The following is a 22,586-nucleotide window of genomic DNA, read 5'->3' as shown; positions in this document are numbered from 1 at the left end:
GCAGTATTAAGCCCTCATATGTCAATAATCACTCTAAATGTAAATGGATTCAATTCTCCAGTAAAAAGACAAAGAGTGGCTGGATGGATTAAAAAACAAGACCCAACAATATACTGCCTCCAGGAAACACATCTCAGCTCTAAAGACAAACATAGGCTCAGAGTGAAGGATGGAAGATGATATTCCAAGCAAATGGCAAGCAAAAGAAAGCAGGTGTTGCCATATTTATATCAGACAAGGCAGACTTCAAGATAAAAAAGACAATGAGAGACAAAGCGGGGCAGTATATAATGATTAAGAGGACAGTCCACCAAGAGGACATAACACTTATTAATACATAAGCACCTAACACAGGAGCACCAACTATGTAAAGCAACTATTAACAGACCTAATGGGAGAAATTGACAGCAACACAATAATAGTAGGGGACCTAAACACCCCACTTACATCAATGGACAGATCATCCAGACAAAAAGTCAACAAGGAAACAATGGTTTTAAATGAAATACTAGACCAGATGGACTTAATAGATATGTATAGAGTACATCTATCCAAAACAGCAGAATGCACATTCTTCTCAAGTGCACATGGAACATTCTCAAATACAGACCATATGTTGGGAAACAAGGCAAGCCTCAATAAATTTAAGAAGGTTGAAATCATATCAGTACCTTTTCTGAGCACAATGCTGTGAAACTAGAAATCAACTACAAGGAAAAGGCAGAGAAAGTCATAAACGTATGGAGACTAAACAACATGCTACTGAACAACCATTGGATCAATGAAGAAACAAAAGGAGAAATCAAAAAACACCTGGAGACAAATGAAAATAAAAACACAACATACCAATTCTTATGGGATGCAGCAAAAGCAATCCTGAGGGAAATTTACAGCTCTACAAGCCTACCTCAACAAAGAAGAAAAATCTCAAATAAGTAATCTTAGACTACACCTAACAGAGCTAGAAAAAGAAGAACAAACAAAGCCAAAGTCAGCAGAATGAGGGAAATAATAAAAATTAGAGCAGAAATAAATGAAATAGAGACTAAAAAAAGGGTCAATGGTATTGATCCTTTGTATTAATGCAAAGAGCTGGTTCTTTGAGAATATAAATAAAGTAGACAAACCCTTAGCCAGACTCACTAAGAAAAAAAGAGAGAAGGCTTGAATAAATAAAATTAAAAATGAAAGAGGAGAAATGGCAACAGATACCACTGAAATACAAATGATTATAAAAAGGTACTATGAAAAACTGTATGCCAGCAAATTGGATAACCTAGAAGAAATGGATAAACTCTTAGACTCATACAACCTCCCAAAACTGAATCAAGAAGAGATAGAGAATCTGAGTAGACCAATCACAAGAAATTGAAACAGTAATCAAAAACCTCCCAAAAAACAAAAGTCCAGGACCAAATGCCTTCTCTGGATAATTCTACCCATTGTTCAAAGATGATTTAATACCTATCCTTCTCAAAATATTTCAAAAAATTGAAGAGAGAATGCTTCCTAATTCATTCTAAGAGGCCAACATTACCCTGATGCCAAAACCAGACAATGACAACACAAAGAAGGAAAATTACAGGAAAATTGCTGATGAACATATATGCAAAAATCCTCAACAAAATATTGGCAAATCAAACACAGCCATACATTAAAAGGATCATACACCATAATCAAGTGGGATTTATTCTAGTCACGCAGGGATGGTTCAACATCTGCAAGTCAATCATTGTGATACACCACATTAACAAAATGAGGAATAAAAATCACATGATTATCTCGTTAGATGCAGAAAAAGCATTTGACAAGATCCAACATCTATTTATGATAAAAACTCTCAATAAAATGTGTATATAAGGAAAGTACCTAAACATAATAAAGGCCATATATGACAAACCCACAGCCAACATCATACTCAACAGGGAAAAATTGAAAGTCATCTCTCTGAGAACAGGAATAATACAAGGTTGCCCACTCTTGCCACTCCTATTCAACACAGTACTAGAAGTTTTGGCCAGAGAAATTAGGCAAGAAAAAGAAATAAAAGGTCCAGATTGGAAAGGAAGAAGTAAAACTCTCACTCTTTGTGGAAAACATGATTCTATATATAGAAAACCCTAAGGAATCTAACAGAAAACTATTAGAAATAATCAACAACTATAGCAAAGTTACAGGATACAAAATCAATTTACAAAAATCAATTTCATTTCTCTACACTGATAACGAAGTAGCAGAAAGAGAAATCAAGAATACAATCCCATTTATAATCACAACAAAAAGAATAAAGTATCTAGAAATAAACTTAGCCAAGAGGTGAAAGACCTACCTACTGAAAACTACAAGACATTGTTGAAAGAAATTGAAGAAGACATAAAGAAATAGAAAGACATTCCACACTCATGGACTGGAATAAACATAGTCAAAATGTCCATATTACTGAAAGCAATCTACAGATTCAGTGCAATCCCAATCAGAATCCCAATGACATTCTTCATGGAAATAGAACAAAGAATCCTAAAATTTATGTGGAACAACAAAAGACCCTGAACAGCCAAAGCAAACCTAAGAAAAAGAACAAAACTGAAGGCATCACATATCCCTGACTTCAAAATATACTACAAAGCTGTAGTAATTAAAACAGCATGGTAAAGGCACAAAAACAGGCACATAGGTCAATGGAACAGTATTGAAAGCCCAGAAATAAAACCACACATGTATGGACAGCTAATCTTTGACAAAGGAGCCAAGAATATAAAATGGAGAAAGGAAGGTCTCTTCAACAAATGGTGTTGGGGAAACTGGACAGCCACATGCAAAAGAATGAAAGTAGACCATTATCTTACCCCAGACACAAAAATTAACTCAAAATGAATTAAAGATGTGAACATAAGACCTGAAACCATAAAAGTCCTAGAAGAAAATATAGGCAGTACATTCTTTTACATCAATCTTAGCAGCATCTTTTCGAATACAATGGTCTATTCAGGCAAGAGAAACAAAAGAAAAAACAGACTACGTCAGACTAAAATCTTCTGCAATGAAAAAGACAACACAAGAGCTAGGAGAAAATATTTGCAAATCATATATCTGACAAGGGGTTAGTTTCCAAAATATATAAACAACTCATACAACTCAACAACAAAAAAACAAATAATCCAATCAAAAAATGAGTAGAGGATATGAACAGACCCCATTTTTCCAAAGAAGATATACAGATGGCCAACAGGCACATGAAAAGATGTTCAACATCACTAATTATTAGAGAAATGTAAGTCAAAGCTACAATAAGATATCGCCTTACACTTGTCAGAATAGCTATAATTAACAAGACAAAAAATAACAAATATTGGAGAGGATGTGGAGAAAAGAGAACCCTCACATACTGCTGGTGGGAAGGCAAATTGGTGCAGCCACTATGGAAAACAATGTAGAGATTTCTCAAAAAAATTAAAAATAGAAATCCCATACGATTCAGCTATCCCACACTAGGTATTTATCCAAAGAACATGAAACCAACAATATAAAGAGATCTATGCACCCCTTTGTTCATTGCAGCATTATTCACAGTAGCCAAGACATGGAAGCAACCCAAGTTCCCATCCACTGATGAATGCATAAAGAACATGCAGTATATATATACAATGGAATACTACTCAACCATAAAAAAAGACAAAATCGCCCCATTTGCAACAACATGGATGGAACTTGAGGGTGTTATGTTAAGCAAAATAAGCCAGAGAAAGACAAATACCATGTGATTTCACTCATATGTGGAAGATAAACACATACTTGCATAAAGAGAACAGATTAGTGGTTACCAGAGAGGAAGGGGGTGTGGGGTGGGTGAAAGGGGTAAAGAGGCATCTATGTATGGGCACAGATTAAAAACTTGACTATTGGTGGTGAGCACAATGCAGTCTAAACAGAAACTGAAATATAATAATGTACACCTGAAATTACACAAAGTTATAAACCAATATGACCTCAATAAAATAATTTTTTTAATTTTAAAGAAAGAAATATTAAAGAAAGTTCTTCAGCCTGAAGACAACTGATAGCAAATGGAAATTCAGATCTACAGAAAGAATGGTGAATAGGGAAAATGGTATATTTGTGGGTAAATACAAAATATGTTTTCTTTCTTTTCTCAACTTCTTTGAAAGTCAATGGGCTGCTTAAAGCAGAAATAATAACAGTGTACTATAGAGTTTCTAACAGATGTAAAAATAAAATATAGGACAGCAATAGCAAAAAGGACAGGAAGGAACGTAAATAGAATTATATGAGAAGCGGTATAATGTTAATTCAAGATAGACTGTGATAAGTTAAGCAAGCATATTGTAAATCCTAGAGCAACAACTAAAAATAATAATAATACAAAGAGGTATAAATCAAAAGCCAATAGCGGAAATGGAATGAACTGCTAAAACGCTACTCAATTAACACAAAAGGAGTCAGGAAAGGTAGAACAAAGGAAGAAATAGCAGTGGGGACAAATAGGAAACAAAGAGTAAGATGGGGACTTCGACTCAAGCATATCAAGAATTATGTTAAGTATACATGGATTAAACCCTCCAATTAAAATGCAGAGATTGTCAGATAGGGTAAGATAGCAACACCCAAATAGGCTGTTTACAAGAGGTGTACCTTAAATGTACAAATATTCTGACATTAAAACTGAAAGGATAGATGAAAAAAATGGAAAGAATGGGAAAAGACAAAGAGTAAGCATGAGAAAGCTGTTACATCTATATTACACAAAGTAAACTTCAAGACAAAGACATTGCATGAGATAAAGAGCGTTATTTCACAATGATAATGGAATCAATTCATTGAGAAGATATAATGATCCTAAATGTGTGTGTTCTGAATGAAAAGTTCTCAAAATACATGAAGCAAAAATTGATAAAACTAAAGGGAGAAATAGACAAATCCGCAGTCATAGCTAGAGATTTCAACACTCTTCCCTCGGTAATTGATAAGTAAGTAGACAAAAAGTCAGTAAAAACAAAGGTTTGAGCAACACTATCAAACAACTTGACCTGACGACCTTTTATAGAACACTCCACCAACAATTACAGGATGCTCATACTTTTCAAATGCACATGGAGCATTCACCAAGATACGCCATATGCTGAACGATAAAACAATCTCGATAAATTTTAAGAGAATGGAACCATGGAGGGTATGTTTTCTGACAAAGCCTAATTAAATTAGGAATCAAAAACAATAAGGAAGAAGAGAGATAACACAAGTTACTAGAATCAGCAACGGCTGGACTTCACGACCGATCCTACAGACATTTAAAAAATGCTAAGTGAATATTATGTACAATTTAATGCCAATAAATTCAAAAACTTAGATGAAATGGACAAATTCCTTGGGGGAAAAAACTCAACAAAACTATCACAAAAAGTAATAGGGAATCTGAATGTCTCTAAATGCATTAAAGGAACCGAATCATAATTAAAAATCCTTACACACACACACACACACACACACACCAAGTCCAGATGGTTTCACTTGTAAATCCTGTCAAATACTTAAGGTAGGAATGATACCAAATCTACACAAACTCAAAAAACAGAGAAAGAGGAAACACTTTATAAGTCTTATTTTATGAGGTTAGCATAATAACCCCAATACCAAAACCTGACAAGGACGAGAAAAGTAATTTAAATACAATATCACTTATGAGCATAGATACAAAAATCCTCCACAAAATAATAGCAAATCGGATAGAGCAATATATAAAGAGGATGATAAATCGTGACCAAGTGGGGCTTATCCCAGAAATGCAAGATGGGTTCAGCATCTGTAGATGAGTCAATATCATTCACCATGTTAACAGAATAAGGGAGAAAAATCATATGATCATCTCAATAGAAACAGAATACGTATTTGCCAAAACTCAATACTCCTGGAAGATAAAAACTCTCAGCAAAGTAGAAATAGAAGAAAACTGCCTCATTCTGACAAGGGCATCTAAGAAAAACGTATGCCTAACATATTTAATCGTGAAATAATGAACTCTTTCTTCCTAAGCTCAGGAATAAGGTGAGGATATCCTGTCTCTCCATTTTTTCCAACATTATACAATATAGAGTTTCCAGGCAATGTAGTGAAGAAGGAAAAGGAAAATAAAAAGAATAAACACTAGAAAGGAAGAAGTAAAATTCAGCAATAAAAAGGAACAAACTACAATACATGCAAGAGCATGAATGAATCTCAAAAACATGCTGAAAGAAGCCAGACACAAAAGAATGCTTACTATAAGGTTCTATTTATATGAAATCCTAGACCAGGCAAAACTCATGTATAATGACAGAAAGCAGATAGTGATGGCCTGAGGGCTGGGGAGGGGGGAGTGACTGCAAGTAGGGAACATTTGGGGGTTAATGGAAATGTTCTGTATCTTGATAGAGTGGTTGTTACAAGGGTGTATACATTTGTAAAAATTCATTGACTTGTACTTTAAAATTGATGCATTTTATTATATGTCAATTATATCTTAATGCAGTTGATTTTAAAAGTAGAAAAAAATACATACCATTAAGAAAATGAAAAAGAAAAGCCACAAACTATGAAAGGTATTGAGAAAATATTCTCAATATATATATCTGACAAAGGACTTGTATCCAGAATATATGGAGAACTCTTACAGCTCAATAATAAAAGGAAAAAACAAGCAAGTCTTTTTAATAATAAGACATGTCACAAAGATAATATATAAACGGCCAATATGCACATAAAATTGTGCTCTCAATCATCAGTTGTCAGGGAACCGCAAATAGAAACAACAATGAGGTTCAACTATACACCTACAAGAATGTCTAAAATTTAAAATATGGACAAAATCAAGATTTGGCAAGAATGTGGAGTAACTAGAACTCTCGCACACTGCTAGTGGGAGTGAAGAATAGTATAACCACTCAGATTACAGGTTCACGGTTTCCCATAAAGTTAGACCTAGACCTATCTTACGAACCAACTGCTCTACTCCTCGCCATTTGCCCAAGAGAAATCAAAATACATGTCCACAAAATGACATATATAAATGTTAGCAGGGGCTTTTTTGTAATTACCAAACTTGGCGACAATCCAAGTGCCTGTCATCGGGAGAATGGATAAACAGATTGTAGGGTATTGGTACAACGGAAAACTATGCAGCAATAAAAAGAAAGGAACTGATGCATGCAACTATGGCGATAAATCTCAAAAACGTTGTGTTGAGCAAAAGAAGCCAGACACTAAAGAGCACATAGCGTAAGTTTTCATTTATATGAAATTCGAGAGCAGGCAAAGCCAACATACGGTGACAGAATTTGTAACAGCGATTGCCTGGGTGGGTGGGGGCCTGATTGGAAAGAGATGGGAAGAAACTTTCTGAAGTGATTGAAAATGTGCTATATCTTGATTGCAGTGGGGGTTACATAGGTATACACATTTTTCAGAATGTGTTGAACTATGCACTGAAAATGCATGCATTTTATTGCATTTTTTATTCTTCAATTAAAAGAGAAAGATAAGTATAAGGGACTTAGCTTGAGGCTTATTTCATAGTTAGTGCTCAAAAGCCACTGGTTCCCTCATTCTTCACTCCCCCCACCCCCCCAGCAGGTAGGTACCAGAGGTGCTAGAATATTTTATGGTCATTGGACCTCTGAGAATAAGAGTGTCATTTTCCCCAAAGGAGTTTGTCCACGGCATGACACCGGAGAATTGCTCTAATCAGGGCCAAAGAGACTAAGTAACATTGCTTATGCCTAAAGCCATTTCATCTTGAACCTCCTCCACGTTTCGTCCTCCAGATCGAGGCCTGGGGTCGGAATGTCCCAAGCCAAGAGGATAGAATTTAGCCGAGTCATTCCAAGAGATGTGAGATGACGAAGTGTGGAAGTGGGAAGACATGTGGTATGTGTAAGAGACTCTGAGAAGATCAGTCTTTATGGGAAGGTTATAAAAGATAAGATAGGAAGACTAGCATTGGAGCCAAATGGTGAAGGCCTGTGAGGTCAATGGAGCTTAGATTGTCATGTAGTGGATGCTCAATCATTGTTTGTTGATTGAATAAGTGAATGAATGAGCCACTGAGTCTGTCAAGGCTGAACCTCCAGGGCTGACAGCTCCCCCTCTCCCTGTCTTGCAGCTCACATACCTGCCCCCGCCGTGGGGTGAGTGCCGGTCCTCAGAGATGGGCCTCGACTTCTTCCCTGTTTACAGCATCACCGCCTGTAGGATTGACTGTGAGACCCGCTACATTGTGGAGAACTGCAATTGCCGCATGGTTCACATGCCAGGTCAGTGCCAGGGGCCTGCCGGCCGCAGGGCCCCGCTGGGACCTCCTGGGACCTTCTCTGCATTTCTCACCCTGATGGGAAACACTTTACCCTCTCCACTAGGATCCAAAGGGATGTCGTTCTGGAAAGACTGTTCTGTTATTTGGTTCCTAAACATTTAAAGGGAAGATAGAAACATCCAGTCTAGCAACCAAGGCAGCATCCTGGTGTCCAGAAGCGTCCAGATGTTTGGAGAACATTCCTCCCAATGCTCATGTGTTTGCTAATTATCTGCCGCTCTTACATCCTAGAGATTAGTATCCAGATATCTGGATGCTCACAATTCTTGCATCCTGATATGGTACACATTCAAACATCCAGATGTTTGTTGCTTTCATCCAGATGTTTCCCTTCTTGCATCCAAATGTCTAGCACTCTTTCAAATGAAGCAAAAGTCCATCAGCGAGCAAATAACTGTGCGTGTCCTGACATTTCTGCTGTCGGAGTGACAATGCGTGCAGCCATCTCGTCAGAGGCGGCCAGCATGTCAGAGGCAGAAGTGCGGAGGGGGCGCTCACCGGGCCGGAAGAGTTTGGTGTTGTGGCATAGCAGGATGACTGCGGCTGAGGCAGGGGCCGTGGCTTCTCATTCAGGTTCCCCCACTCACCTGCAGTGTGACTGGCACCACTTAGTAAACCTCTCTGTTCTCACCTTCATTATCTTTAAAACAGAATCATTAGCTGTTATGAGGACAAAATTAGGATATAGAAATGCTTGTAAACTGCGAAAGTCAGTGGTTGCTGTGTTAGCACATAGAGAGAAGAAACCTAAAGTCATGTTGATTGAAAACATACTATATGCCAGGAACTTTGCTATTATATTTAATGGCTACCATTTCGTGCTTATATCATCCTTTATTTAACTTTATTTAACTAAATTCTTTAAAGGTATGCTTTTTGGTGAAGAAGATTGGCCCCGAGCTAACATCTGTTGCCAATCTTCCTCTTTCCACCCCCCGCCCCGACCCCGACAAAGCCCCACCACATAGCTGTAGATCCTCGTTATAAATCATTCTAGTTCTTCTATGTGGGATGCCACCACAGCACGGCTTGAAGAGTGGTGTGTAGGTCTGCGCCCAGGATCCGAACCGGGAAACCCCAGGCCACTGAAGCAGAGCGCACAAACTTAACCACTGGACCACGGGGCCACCCCTTATTTAACTAAATTCTTATGTCCGACATTTAGTTCACTACCACTTGTTTTCCGTAATAACCAGTGCTAAAATGAACATCTTGTAGCGAAATTCTGAATTATTTCAGTAGTCATCAGTAATTTCTTTAGTAATCTAAGATTAGAATTATTGATCTTTAAAATTGCCCCTGAGCTTCCTAGAAAGACAGAGCAAAAAGGGAAACACATCAGTTAATTGTTATTATTGGAAAGGAAGAAGCATGTCAGCTCTTCAGCCCATGAAAAAAATTCTGGAGGAAATGGTAAAGAAAAGACACTGTGGTGGACTTTAACTTTAGCACTTGGTAAAAGAAAATAAAAATGTCCTGGATTTCAACAAGGAGAGGCCAGAGAGGAGAATCCGGCGCTGGCGAATGTTCCTTGCCTGATGCTCAGACTGGGTCACCAGCCAGTGAGGTTTCCCCCGTGGAAACTGAGCCTAACGCAAGCAGTAGAGATTTTCATCATTCTGCTCACGACACTGTTGCTGGCATCTTAATTACTAATGTGGAATGAAGGGCAAAGCAAAGAGACTTACACAGCAGCCCTTGCTCCCTTGAGGCCGTGTGGGCGGTGGATGGAGCCCTCGCCTCGGGCTCAGACTGCCCTGGGTTCAAAGGGCACCTCCCTCACGGCTAGCTCTGTGTCCTGGGAAGGCAGGATACCTAGGCCGAAGTGTCTCAGGGGTAAAACAGATACACTGCTTCCTACTTCCAAGGATACGGGTACCGGTTAAAGGCAACAATGCATGGCCGGGACTTGCGAGTGCTCACCAGCGCCTCCCCACTTCCAGCCATCGAGGCTTTCTCACCAGTCACCTATGGGAGTTAGTTGGACCTGCTCAGCAGCCTGGGAGAAGTCAGCCAGGCAGTTCCCGTAGTCACCTTCCCAAGGTCACAGAGCACACCAGAACCAAACTTCTGCTCTGGGTCCTGCTCCCCTGCTGCCCACAGGCAGCCCTGATCCATGGCTCCCTCCTGACTGTCCACTGGACTGTCCACTGGGGGACTGTTGCCCCTCCCCCATAGCGGCATGCACTCACTCCCCACAGGCCCAGGAGGGAGGTGTTGCTGCCCGAGCACCTCTCCCTGTGTTTCTTCTTTGCAGGGGATGCCCCGTTCTGTACCCCTGAGCAGCACAAGGAGTGTGCAGAGCCTGCACTAGGTCAGTACTGGGACAGATGGAATGCGGGGGGAGGGGGGCCTTGAGGTTATGACCTTGGAGACCTTCTGGGTGTGGGAGAGAGATGGGTGGAAGGGGGAATGGAGAAGGATGAGGGGAAAGAGGCTGGACAGGATGGGGTTGCTGCAGAACAAGGGAGGGAGATGGAAAGCAGGAAGGAGAGCAGGGTGGAGGACCGAGTTGATACAAGTGGCTGAAGGCTGGCAGGGGCACTGGAGGAGAGGAAGGGGGCAGATTTCAGAGGGCACTGAGGGATGCAGAGGAGGGGACAGAGGTGGAGAGAGGAGGGACCCTAGGCAGCCAGGTGGGCACCTGATGGAGCCTGGCGGTACCTCCCCGCACACACTCTGATGGTTCCCATGAGGAGGCCCAGGTTATTCCGAAGCAGTCCTGTCTTTGCATGCTCCGTTGAGTGGGGGAAGGGGTGGGGCAAGGCTGGGTGTGCAAATGGAAGGCTCGGAGCACTCCCCCTCCTCCGCCTGCTGGGCGTTTGCAGTTTGGAATAACTCTGCTGGTCCCCGTTCCGCTCCCGCTGGAAAACTGTGGGCAAGCACGCACAAGCTGTAACCCCAAACTTAGCCTCTCTCCGAACCTGGGAAATGGTTATCATCGAGACAAACAGAGAGAATTTTAAATCGTATGGACTCAAGTTTGTTCAGCAGCAGCACTTGCTAGAACGAAGTGGGGGCAGCTCTGGACTCACACCCAGATGCCTCCAGGAGGACTGGCTGCAAGGAGAGGGAGCGACTCCTGAGGTGTGCAAAGGCTCAGCCTCTCTTTGGAGTAAAGAATCAACAAAATGCATGGGTAGCCAGGCACACCGAGATGGTTAGAGGAAAGGGGGAGGGAGGAAAATGATGCCTTTAACCACTCCATCCTGAATGGAAGAAGAGGACAAGGAGAGAGGTGTTCCAGATGTGGGGAGGTTGCTTCTAGGAAAAGGAAACGAGAATCTGCCTGCATGCTAACCCAGCGGGCGGAGGAGGTGCGCACCGGCTATCGGGGAGCCCCAGAGAGAATACCACGGAGCCCCGGGTTTCAGATAAAACAGTTTCCCATGTATGCCTTTGACGGGCAGCCCACTTTGTGGATGAGAACACTGAGGCTAGGAGCAGAGAAGAAGGGCCTGGGAAGTTGAGGGGGCCAGGACTCCTTTGGAGCACATTCTCCGAAAGCGGTACCTTTTCGACAATTTTTAAACGGCAGCATGACAGTAAAGGGAGCAGAAGGAAGACAAGACCAAGAGTAACATAGGAAGTGGGCGCTTATTTATGAAAGCTCACACCTTCGTGGACCTGTAGCAAGAGCCAGTTCGGCTTCTCTCTGCAGCCCCCCACCCCTCACCTCCTCCCAGCTCACATCTCTGCTGCTGGGCCCCAGTCACTCTGGGTCCAGAGGCCCCAGTCCCCACACCTGACTAAGCCCCGCCTCCCTCTCCCCTCCAGGTCTGCTGGCGGAGAAGGACAGTAATTACTGTCTCTGCAGGACACCCTGCAACCTGACCCGCTACAACAAAGAGCTCTCCATGGTGAAGATTCCCAGCAAGACGTCGGCCAAGTACCTCGAGAAGAAGTTTAACAAATCAGAGAAATATATCTCGTAAGCTAAGTGGGCGTGGAGGGCGGTGGGCGGTGGGCGGGGCGGTCAGGGGAGTGGATGAGGAGGAAATTGGGAGCAGTTGAAGAATCGAGCAAAGGTAAGCAGTTAGTTCCATTTGGCAGATGTTAATTGAGCACCTACTGTGTGCCGAGCTCTGTGCTCAGCACTCAGAAAACAAGAAGACAAAGATGATTAAGACACAGCCCCTGCTTTTAAGGAGCTCACAGTCTTGTGGGGAGACAAGTACACAACTGAGTGCTGTGTGGGCTTTCATGTAGGCTGATCAGGCAATCAGAGAAGTGGTTGCTACACTGAATGGAGATGCAGTCAAGGAAGCTACAAAGATTTTTTTAAAGGATGTATAGGAGTTTTCCAGGCAGGTTTTGCACATTCTGTTCCCTCTGCCTGGAATGCTTTTCCTCTCACTCTTCACCTAACAGGTTCCTCATTGTGCAGGTCTCCATTTGAACGTCATCTCCTCAGACAGCTGCATTTTCCTCCCGGTATTTTCCTTTATAACACTCACTGCCCGTGTGTAATTCTATATTCGTGTACGTGTGTGTGTTTCCTTGTTTATTACCTGCCTGCCACACTCGATGGAAAGCTCCCTGAGGGCAGGAACCTGTCTCTTTTGTTCTCTGCTGTGGAGTGTCTGGCACAGAGTCGGTGCTCAAAAAATATCTTTTCAGAGAATAAATGAGTGAAAGACATAGGGGAAGAGAGAGTCCTGGGCAGAGGCACAGCACAGAGCATCAGCTCAGGGCACATGAGCGAACTGCAAGAGGAAGCTGGGCCAGGTGGACATGTCAGAGCCAGAGGGTCCTGTAGGCTGGGGAGGGGGAGGGGAGGGTGGGAACAGGTGCGGGGAGTGGACTTTGCAGCTGAAGAACCTCAAGCAGGTGAGTGACAGGCTCCAGTTTGTATTTGAGATCACTGCTCCCCAGTAGAACTTTCTGCAGCCATAGAAATGTTCTCCATCTGTGATATCCAACGTGGTAGCCACCAACCACATGTGGCTAGTGAGCATTTTACATGCAGCCCGTGTGACTGAGGAACTGAACTGGAATTTTATTTACTGTGAGTTAGCTTGGCCGTTGGAGAAAGATCCTTCAGGCGGCAGTAAAGACGACTGATGAGAAGCCAGATGGGCAGAAGGGAGCCTGGTAGGAGGCAATTGCCGTAAACCAGGCAAGAGATGGCGACGCTTTGAATAGAGCCTCTGGAGCCCCGCACGGAGAGGAGGATTTGCTTCTCTCTCCCCAGCCACTCCCTCCTGCCAACACAGTCACCAAACCCCATCCTGGGACAGCTTTCGCTCAGCGGCTTGAAAACAGGGGGCATCGAGGGCGTTGTGAGCAACGCTGAAGGAGATGGGGAATTGCAGAAGGTGCCGGGCCCTGCTGCTTAGCAGACATTCTGCTGGCAATGATGACTTTTCCTGCCAGGATGAGTCTCATTAACACACCTGCCAAAAGGAGCAAGAGGGAACCAGTGCTTCCGCCAGAAACCTCCCCAGCGGCATATAGGTTTGCTCCCTAAAAATGCTCCCTGGCTCAGGCAGCAGGCTTGGCAATACCAGGGTAGGGCCTCCCCTGAGGAGAAGCTTGTATAAATCCCAGTAGGAAATGGGGGCCTCTCAGGAGTGGGCAGGGGAGGCCAGCAGTGACGGGCAACTGAGCTCACCTGCAGGTCAGCACCCAGGCCAACCCTTTGAGGGCCCAGAGGCCGGGAAGCCAGGCAGGGATCCTGGAGAGGATGCAAAGAGAGGGGCGATAGAGATAAGGGGCCAAGCAGGGCAGCCCCCCTTCGCCTCCAAGTCCTGTGAAGAGCACTGGGCCGGGAGTCAGGACTCCAGGTTTCCAGCCCAGCTCTGCCATTAACCAGCTGTAACTTCCGGCCAGTTGTTTTGCTTCTCTGGGCCTCAGTTTCTCCATCTGTCCACGGGAAAATTGTCTTAACTGATCCCTGTGGATCCTGATGGTTCTGACCGTGGTCCTGAATATTCCCTCTGCAGAGAGAACATCCTGGTTCTGGATATATTTTTTGAAGCTCTCAATTATGAGACAATTGAGCAGAAGAAGGCGTATGAAGTTGCTGCCTTACTTGGTAAGTCAGAGTGTCAGCTGCACAAATGTCCACATCGAATAGGAGGTGGAGGGGAGGGGCATGGTGGGTGGGCGGGCGGGTAGACAGACGTATGAGCCTTCTGATGAGTCTAGCCGTTTAATTCATTAGTTACGCCCTCTTTCCTCACACTACTCCTGTCCCAGGACAGGAAGAAGTCCAGTGTGGGTTTTAGGCTCAATCCAATCCTCCATCTAGTCCTCCGTTTCCCCATGGACACAATGAAGCAGGTGAGCTCAAAGGTCACTCAGGGCCTTCCCAGAGCCGCCCTCTTGGATTCCGTGGTCTTCTGCCCCCAGGTTGGAGTGAGAGCCCTGGGGCCGTGGTGGGAAAGCAGAGCTGTCAGGCGGAGGGAAGGCTGAACTAGGGGGCTCCCCAGGCAGCAGCACCCTGAGGGCCCTTGATGGAGCCCCCACCCAGAAACCAACATTGCTGCTTGGAGAAGGCCAGGTGTCCCCCTGGACTGAGAGTCCTTTGTCAAACACAAAAGAAGGGTGATGCATCCCCAGATAGCTACAAAGTTGACTGCCAACCCACACGATTCGTGTCAGCTCCCCTGGCCCCATCAGCACGTCATGGAGGCAGGGAGTTCATTTCAACCCTGTCCCAGCCCAGCACAAAAATCACAAGACCCCTCAAGGTGGACAGTGAAAAGACAGTTCTCGTTGTCTCTGTGAGCTGAACCAGGTAAGCGTGGCATCCTGGGGGGGTGGGGGCAGGTACCTCTTACCTGGAAATGTAAGGGAAGAGCTGCTGCACACCAGCTGGGAGAATGTGAGCAAACGGCCTCACCTCACTGACCCTCAGCTCCCTCGTCTGTAAAATGGGTCTAATAAAACCCACTGCATGATATGTTGTGGTGGTGAAGTGCGATAAAGCCCCGGTCCACAGAAGTTTCATAAATAGTAGTTTCTGGCACCTGGACAGTCATGCCAGGGGCCCAGGGGCCCAGGGCCCAGCTGGTGTTTCCAGGTGCCGTCTGAGCATTTCTGCACCTCTCCCAGGAGACTAGGGAATGCGCCCCCAGTCTGGGCTAAGATGGTGGTCACTCAGTCCTCGGAGGCTGTTGTGGCCAAAGGGACTGAGCCAAGAGACTCGTGCCCTGGCCCACAGTAGAGATGGTGCGCCAGAAATGTAGGTGCCGTCGTCTCACCCCTGTCACATTTATTTCCTAAAGATGACTGAAGACGTGCTTTCTCAGCTCCCCTCCGCTTCCCACCCCTCCCCTCCCCAACACAGGCTCACAGTCACACACACACGCACACACACACTCATGCACAGCACAGAGGGCCTGAGCTCCGAATCTGTCAGGAGGAATAGCTCGTCTCTGATCAGACATGAGGATGAGCGTGTTGCCAGCATCTTGCTCCCACCCAGAATAGCCCGCTGAGAAACTCCTGCTGCCATCTGTACCTCCTGTGATGAGAGCGTGCGCTCGCAAACCCTCCGCCATCAGGCCCAGTCAGGCCCTCTCGCCACCACGGGGCTCACCCTCACTTCAGTGCGCACTGCACGTGTGTTCACGCTCCACATGGCACATCCCACCCCACCCCACACACACGCACCACGGTGAGCCACACACACAAGTGCACGCCGGCACAGACCCACGTGCCAGCCACACAGCTAGAGGCACATGCCCCGCGTGCCTATACACTCACGCTCATTACATATACCCGCCTATGCACGCAATCACACTCATACCTGCACATGCTCACACATGTTCCGCACATTTGGACACACCATGCCCACCTCCACGAAGCCACACTTACACTTAGACACACTTGATGTACCTACCCTAGACATAGAGAGCCACCTACATCAAGCCATCAATGGCCAGACATACTGCCAGCTTCTGTGCAAACACACACAGCACACGTCCCACCCTCAGTCACACTGCACGCATGGGTGAACACACACCTCACACCTGACATGCACGTACATAAGCACACTCTCCCCAATAATGTCCCCATTAAGGACATTAGAGAGAGCAGTGGGGGAGGAGAGGAAAGAGAAGGAGCCATTCCAAGCACAGCACCAAGACCCACCAGCAAGAGCCCCCTCCCCACCCTCTCGGCTTGCTCCCCTGGGGATATGGTTGTTGGGCTCCTCTCAGCCATAATCTGGGGAGGAGAAGGGAGATGTACCCACCAGAAAGTTCTCAGACCAAGAGGTCAGCCTGGACTCTCCAGTGGGACTTTACACCCACCTTCAACAGCACCCCTGGCTCCCAGCGCTCTCCCCAGCCCAGCCCAGCAGCTGACAGTCTTAGGGGTTACTGCTAGAAAGGATTTCAGTTGTCTCCTCCATCCCCTCTCCCAACCACCTCCATCAGCAAATGTGCTTTGAAGGCAAAGCTATTGAGAAGGTCAGGGCTTATCAAACCACACAGCAAGCTGGTGGCCACTCTCCAGACTCAGAGCCGCAGAGCCCTCTGCCCCATCACACTGCCTCTGGAGCAAAACATCCAGAGACGCTGGGTGAATCTTGGAGAATCTGCTAACAGCTTCTCAAATAGGGACTCACCCTCTGCAAATGCCCAGTGAATGTGCATAGTGTTTTGCACTCAATTTCAGGAGGTCTCCAACCATCTGAAGCTCCCACAGGAGAGTGACTCTCAGACTCTGGAGGACCAGAGAGCCACTTGGGAACTTAAAAATCTTGACTTCCAGACCCCAACCCCAGAGATTCTGATTTTATAAGCCTAGAGTGGGTGCAGGTAGCTACACTGGATGCAAGTCTCCCAGGAGTTTGATGCAGGGGGATCTGGAGACCATTCTAGAAAGACTTTGGTCAATATGGGATTTTTGTCCCATACACCCCAGGAGAAGAACCTCTGCTCTGGAAAGAAGCCAAATTGAACATTTACCTTCAGTGCAAAGGGGGACATAGGGGGTGCTTCGTATGACCTGATCCCAAGGATGAGAGGTGCTCCCAAGGTGTCCCAAGGCCATGTGATGATTTGGTGGGTAGACGGGTCTCTTGTGCCACTGGTCCAGAGGCCCCCACTCAGGGCACCTGTCACATGTGTCTCAGGCTAGACTGTGCCCTCTCCCCAGGCAAGGACCACACATGTCTTGTGTCTATTCCCAACCCAGAGCCAAAGCAGGGCTCACCCAGTGTGGCTCTGAGTGAAAGCCCATTAGCCTATGAGACCTATTCTAGGCCCCTCCAATAAGCATTCGGGTTAGCTCCCATCCCCAGTGGGTGCTGACAACCATCTGCTCTCAGAGTTGCGCAATGAGGGAGGCTCATTGTCAAAGGCTGGCCTTCCAGTTACAAGGCCCAGGCTCCCCTTTCAGAAGGTCTGGTTTCTGAGTTCTTAGTCTGTTCACCCCTTCTGGGAGCTGTGTGAGTAAAGCCACATCTTTGGTCTTCTCTCTCTCTTTCCAGGTGATATTGGTGGTCAGATGGGACTGTTTATTGGTGCTAGTATCCTTACAATACTAGAGCTCTTTGATTATATTTATGAGGTAAGATTTGGGATTGCTTGTGGGGAAATGACCATAAGCTGGTCCCCTCATCCTGCCCCCATGTCCAGAACCAAAGTGTGGGGGAGAGGATGGCCTCTTTCCACCAGGGCCTGCTCTCTCCTCCCTGTCCATGGATATTGTCTATCACCGAGTCCTAGACATGTGGGAGGGGTGGGTGTAACAGGGATGGAAGCCACAGCCCTGTCCTCAGGGAGCTGGAAGAGCTGTGGGCTGTCCACACTCCCAGGGAGGGAGCGATGGGAAGGGTTGAGAAGGAGAAGAGACGGTGCTGAGGCTAGCTCTGAGCCCCGCGATGGCGAGGCCGGATGTGGTGGCTTCATACATGAGTGTGTCTGCACCCACACACTCATACCACATGCACACACACGCACCACACACATATCTATCACACACACTCACACTACTCACAAATACACACGCTATATGCACACACATATACAACACTCACACCACATGCACACACGCACACCGTTCACACACATATCACATACCCTTATACAGTACTCACACACACACTGCTCACAAACACACATACATCATACACACACCCCACACACATGCACACACACCACTCACACATAAACCACACACACCCCACGTTTACACCACCACTCACACATATACGCCACATTCACACACACACGCCCCTGCCCTCTGGGTGGCCTGTCACCTGCGTAGTGCATTCCATGACCCAGGCAGCTTTAGGGGAGGGGCATTTTCTGGTGATCCTCATCAATCCAGAGCAAGAAGAACAAGGACACACCAGCCGCGTCTGACTGGTGACAGGCTGGGGAGATGTCTCCCTCAGAGGCAGCTGGAACGGGCCCCTGAAAGCTTCTTGAACCAGGAACAGTGCCTCCGGCATTGAGAGCTCCTGGTGTTCGTCAGCCTTCCTCCTGCATCACCCCCAGAGCCAAACTGGCTCCAGTGGGTCTGGAATTCCTAAGGCGTACCCAGGCCCTATGCGCTCCCCAGGACCCTGAGCATCAGCCCAGCACGCAGAGCCTGCAGAGCAGAGCCCACCTCCCAGAGAGCACTGTCAACGGCCAAAGGCCCCTGGGAATCACTGTGGGGAGCTAGAGGAGCCCTGTGACCAGGGTTCCCTGGAGTGCCACACCCTTCCTCTTAGCAGGGTAACCTTGTCCCTAAGCCCAAATCAGGTCCCGTGGCCAGATACTATTCTGCTTTATTAATTTTTGTGAAAAGCTGTACAAAGCTATGAAAATTGGATCACACCAGGTGACATATTTAATAACTACCCTTTACTGCTAAGAATAAATGGTTATGAACTCAAGCATGCCCTATCTTGTGAACTATGGAGTTGTCAGCCTAGAAAGTGATGAGTAATCCTGTTCCCCAGGCCCAGCCTCAGGAAGGGGTCTCCCAGGCTGCTCCTGAGGACAGACGGGGAGCCAGCCGTGCCAGCACATACTGCTTATCCACACCCTCCATCCGCAAGAGGAAGCAGTCCACACTGTGAGACAGGGCCCTCCCGTGACCTCTTCCAGGCTCTCGCTCCTGCACCAAAACCCCGTTTCAGCCAAAAGATTGGGGAGGGCCTCCTAGAGCTGGCTGCCAGGCTGGGCTCCTGCGCGGTTTGTCCAGCCCCAGCCCAGGCAGCCGCTGTGGGTGCCCAGCCGAGCCCAGTGGAGAGAGGCCTCTCGACCTTGGCATCCTTCTCCCAGCCCCAACAACCCCTCCCTGCCTTTCTTGCAGCTGATCAAAGAGAAGCTATTAGACCTGCTTGGCAAAGAAGAGGACGAAGTGAGCCACGATGAGAATGTGGTAAGAGCAGCTCGTGGGATGTAGGCTGTTTTGTTCCTCTGACTTCTATAGCCATAGGAAACCACATATTGGGGCAGGGCGGGAGGGGCGTCCCTGGCCTCACACCTTTCCTTGGCTTGCGACCACCGGTCAGCTCCCAAATCCAAGGACACTCCAGCCGAGCCTTGAGTCTCTCTCTGAGTCTCATCCCAAAGCCCACTAGTAAGCCATGAATGCAACGGATACCAGGGGATGCTTCCAAGGGTAGGTCCTGCCCAGCCCCGTCCAGCTTCTCCCAGACCAGAGGGCAACGCCCCTCATCTCGTGCCTGGGGAGAACCAGAGAGGCTGCGCGTAGGTCTGCTCCCTTATTCTCTGCGGTGGCAAAAGGCAAGCATGATGTCCCTGGTACTCTCCTCCCTTTGAAGTAGACATAGGGTGCGGGGCACTGTGAGGTTGGTAGTAGCGATAATACCCCTTCTACCAGGTACGTGTCAGGCTCTGTGCTACGTGCCTGAAGAATGCCATGTCGTTTCAGCTGTACAGTCACCCTAGAGAAAGGTCTATTTTTATCTCCATTTTGTATTTGAGGCAGTTGAGGCCCAGAGGCCAAGGTCACATGGCTGGTGAGTATCAGAGCTGAACACAAGGTGCCCCTAACCACTGTCCTACTTTGCCTCTCTTTCCTGAGCCAGACAGGCAGCACCTCTGAGGGCTGTCCCTTCTCCTTCCCAAACTCAGTGGACAGACGCAGGGATCACTGGCTTTCCCTGGGGTCAGCACTTCTGGCCCTGAGAGGACCACGCCCATTGGGTGGCCACCGCCCCCTCAAAGTCAACAAATCCAGAAGGGATCCCAGCACCTCCCACTTCTGTTCCAGACGCTATTTCTCTACCCATCTCCCAGGCTGCAGATCCTGCTTTAATTCTCTCGGGCCCCTGTTAGCAGCCTCTGTTAATAGAAGACAGGGTCTGTTGAGGGGAGGGCGGTATGGAAGGGGCCCAGGCTCTGACTCAGCTGACCTGGCTGGATCCCAGGTCCCTGCTTCCTAGCTGTTTGTATGGGGACAAGTCGCTTAACATCCCTGAGCGTCTGCCTAATCACAGAGACCTCGGAGGCTTGTCATTCGGATTAAGTGAGACCAGGCCTGCAAAGCAATCAGCAGGTGCCTAGTTTACAGCAAGTGCTCGGCTTGTGGAGGTTCCCTCCCCCAACCCCTCCTTTGCTCCTGCCTTCAGAATGTCTCAGAGTCACAGCCTCCCCTCCATGCCCTCCCCCATCCACAGCCCCATCCTCAAGTCTCCCCCAATATCTTGGCACAGCCTCCTGGCTAGTCTCTTTGCTCCCATCCCTCCCAGCCTCCTGCCCACCGCAGCCTGGGAATCGCCCCAAAGATTCATGGCCATCTCAGTCCCACCCTGCTCAGGGACCCAAGAGGACTTCTCCCTGGGGCCAGCCTAACCCTAAAGGTCCTTGGGGCAGCTCTGGTTCTGGCTGTTGGGACCCTCTGCCCTTCCTACTTGGCGTCAGCAATTGGCACCCCTTGCCCCAGGCCAAGCCACGGGCTGCTCCTCCTCCACCCCAGGTAGGCCCCCCAAGGAGACCCCCAAGGACAAGGCCAAGAGGGGCCCTCCGGCCCCAAAGCTAGACACCACTCAGATGTGGCTTCAGGTGGCACATCAGGGGACCTCTAGGAGAGAAGGTCAAACCAGCTGCTAAACCCCATCACCAGGGAGCCCTCTCCCCACCCTGGGGGGCACCTAGGTGGACAACGATGAGGATTCTGAAGGCAGTGAGGCCCCTGCAGCCTCATGCCCCGAGATGGCAAACAGGCGCATGAGACGTCTGGGGTGGGAGCAGCACCGCCCCGGCAGAGCCCGGAAGTGGGGAGCACAGATCCCAGGGCTGCTGGTGGCATCGTGATGAATTTTTGCCAAATGAATGTAAACATCCACTTCCGCTTCCCTCCAGAGCACTTGTGACACGATGCCAAACCACTCTGAAACCATCAGCCACACTGTGAATGTGCCCCTGCAGACGGCCCTGGGGACCTTGGAGGAAATTGCCTGCTGACAGCCCCCGGACCACCCGGCACCCCCAAAACAGACCTTGAGGCTCAAGACCCAGGACAGGGGACCGCAGGCTCAGGTGGAATGGCCCCTGGCGACGGAAAGAAGCAAGAGCCCCCTATGCACACATAGCAAACTATCTGCCAAACCTCGCTCCGGCCGCGGCTGACATGACGCGTCCTCGGGCCCCGCCGTGCGTCCCTCCGAGGAGAAACTAGTCACACTCTGGAACTGTCCAAAAACCAACCTGCCATCACATCTCACTGCCAGATGTATAAAGCACCTGCATGCCCAGACTTCTCACGGCGCCACCTCCACGTCTGTCTCTGTATGTGACACTCCTCTGTGTGGCGTCCAGCAGCCGCTCTGCAGCCATGCAGTGGACCAGGTTCCAGCCCAAAGTCACCCTGAGGCCACGCTGGAACCACAACTGCCCAGTCTAGAGGGAAACCGCAGACCTCTTGACGACGTCCGGTCCTTGTGTAGTCTGTGAAGGTTCTCAACCTGCCCACAAACCCCTTTCCCCGCAGCTGACCCAAGGGGTGACCAGGGCCACCCCCCGCCCATCCCAGCGCCTGTGATCGAGGCATGGTGGCTTGGGTGACTCCGGGACTCCTCCGCAGCGCCCCCGTCATTCTGCTCTCCCTGTGACACGGCTTGTACAGTCTGATTCTCTCTCTTTGGGGCTTTTTGGTTTGTCTGTCAGAAATCTGTTCTGTTTTATTCTGTTTTCTGATTTTTGGTTTCGATGTTCTGAGGTTTGGTTCAGTTCGGTTTTTCCATTTTCTCTGGCGTTTATTTATTTGTGCTTCCAATCACAGTCATATTAAAAGCTGGTCTTGTGGA

At 47.5% G+C, this 22,586-nt stretch overlaps 1 protein-coding gene across 2 annotated transcripts in view; it reads left to right on the top strand.

The window, feature by feature from the left end:
* ASIC2 (acid sensing ion channel subunit 2) overlaps positions 1-22,586 on the top strand; it is a 994,854-nt gene extending 972,268 nt beyond the window's left edge. For both annotated transcript variants that reach the window (XM_044744752.2, XM_014862043.3), the window contains exons 4-10: positions 8,153-8,303; positions 10,620-10,676; positions 12,140-12,293; positions 14,308-14,399; positions 17,808-17,887; positions 19,625-19,693; positions 21,643-22,586. In XM_044744752.2, coding sequence (XP_044600687.1) covers positions 8,153-8,303; positions 10,620-10,676; positions 12,140-12,293; positions 14,308-14,399; positions 17,808-17,887; positions 19,625-19,693; positions 21,643-21,744 — 705 coding nt within the window. In that variant the 3' untranslated portion in view covers positions 21,745-22,586. The remainder of the gene's footprint in view (positions 1-8,152; positions 8,304-10,619; positions 10,677-12,139; positions 12,294-14,307; positions 14,400-17,807; positions 17,888-19,624; positions 19,694-21,642) is intronic.

This window comes from Equus asinus, chromosome 13 (genome assembly GCF_041296235.1).
Source record: "Equus asinus isolate D_3611 breed Donkey chromosome 13, EquAss-T2T_v2, whole genome shotgun sequence".
Taxonomy (NCBI): Eukaryota; Metazoa; Chordata; class Mammalia; order Perissodactyla; family Equidae; genus Equus; species Equus asinus.
The sequence above is the reverse complement of the archived record's forward strand: the minus strand, read 5'-3'. Positions and strand labels throughout refer to the sequence as shown.